General features: G+C 47.3%; 1 protein-coding gene across 1 annotated transcript in view; it reads left to right on the top strand.

The window, feature by feature from the left end:
* Positions 1 to 320, top strand: part of LOC110393518 (maestro heat-like repeat-containing protein family member 2A) — a 12,093-nt gene extending 11,773 nt beyond the window's left edge. Inside the window, exon 23 of the mRNA XM_021386418.1 lies at positions 27 to 320. Within this exon, the coding sequence (XP_021242093.1) occupies positions 27 to 320 (294 nt within the window). The remainder of the gene's footprint in view (positions 1 to 26) is intronic.

The raw sequence follows: 1,616 nt of genomic DNA, 5'->3' as shown, positions 1-1,616 counted from the left end.
GTGCTTCCGTTTCCTTGTATTGGCAGGCAAAGAATCAGCCCTGCAGAGCTCCTCTTTCTCCACGTCAGATGACGCGTTCTGTTCCTGCCCGCCTCCCTCTCATTTCTCTGTGCCTTCTTCAGCCTCGGCCTCCTTTCTCTGAGCAGCAGGTTGAGGCCAGCTGCCTCTCTAGCAGCACCCTTCCACCTCATCTCTGCCTGACGCTCACCCTCTCTTGCACCCCTCTCATTCTCATCCTTCCTCTTGTGCTTCACTTGGCCCTGCCCCTGCTGTGTACGTGCCTGCAGGCCGCGCTGGCGGCAGGGGACGGCCACTGCTGAAGGTGCTGACATTTCACCACCGCGCATCACCTCCCCTTCCACAGCAGCCCTGTTAGTTGTGGTTTGTGACCTTTCCAAACTCCCGTATGGACTTCATAGCGATGAGATAGTGCTGGCTTACGTGATGAAAGTCTGCTGTCGCCCGTTTGTGGAAGAAGCAGAGGCCCCTGGGCTGGGGAACTCTGGCCCTTCCCTTTGCTGCCACACGAGGTGACCAGCCCCACAGCCGGGGGACCCTGCAGGGGGCTGGGCAAAGGCTCTAGAGGCACCTCTGACCAACTCTGTCCACCCCAGTGGGTTCTGCTTGGGATGCAGAACAGAGCACCTCGAGATCGCAAACAACGTGAAGGAGGAACCAGAGGCAGGAGAGGAGGGAGAAATGGATAAAAGGGGGCACCTGTATGCCCATAAGTTGCTGGTCACTGCGCTCGTCTCGCCATGCTCTGCACCTGATCAGTGCAGGCTGTCCCATGTGTGTGTGCGTTTCTGTAGGCAGGGTTTGAGACAGTCTGCTAGGTTAGACTTTGTTCACACAAATCATTGCAAAGAGACTGTACTATAAATTATTGATAAACCACACCTCTACCGTTATGCCAAGCTTCTGGAACTATGCATTTTTGTTTTGTTTTCTTTTGTTTTTGCCTAAGAACAAAATGGCAAACTGTAATGAATCTTGAATAAATTGAGTTTGGGCATGATCCAGGCTATTTGATAATTTCTTTGCTGAAAACATGATGCAATATTTCCCTCAAATTTTAATCTCACCATCCCAGTCCTGCTGAGGCAGATTTTCAAAGACACAGGTGAGATGCATGATAGAGAATAACACCTGCACTGAGTTATCCTGCAATTATGACCAGCCTTCCAGCCAAGAAAAAGTGCCTTTTATTGGAAAATATTAACTTAATTCAGCTACTTTCTACACCTGAGCTTCTGCAAATCATTTTTCATAACGGAGGTTCTTTTTCCTCTCTATTATTTTCCAAACTTCTAATTTTCTCATTAGTACTTTTTGGGTTTTTTCTTTCTTTTAACTTTTTATTTTATTTTATTTTATTTTATTTTATTTTATTTTATTTTATTTTATTTTATTTTATTTTACCATTTTTCCCCTCTTCCCACACTGGATTTTCCCTTGAAATATACATTGTAATGTGCCAGCTATCTTCACTGTTACATATTGTCAACGGTTTACAGGCGTTCGGCCCGGTTCCGTGACGAATGGGACGGGGGACCCACAGGCCCACGCCCTGAGAAAAAGGAAAAGGGAAAAAGGGTATGGAGATGGCCCTGAGA

The sequence above is a fragment of the Numida meleagris genome, chromosome 2 (assembly GCF_002078875.1).
Source record: "Numida meleagris isolate 19003 breed g44 Domestic line chromosome 2, NumMel1.0, whole genome shotgun sequence".
NCBI lineage: Eukaryota > Metazoa > Chordata > Aves > Galliformes > Numididae > Numida > Numida meleagris.
The sequence above is the reverse complement of the archived record's forward strand: the minus strand, read 5'-3'. Positions and strand labels throughout refer to the sequence as shown.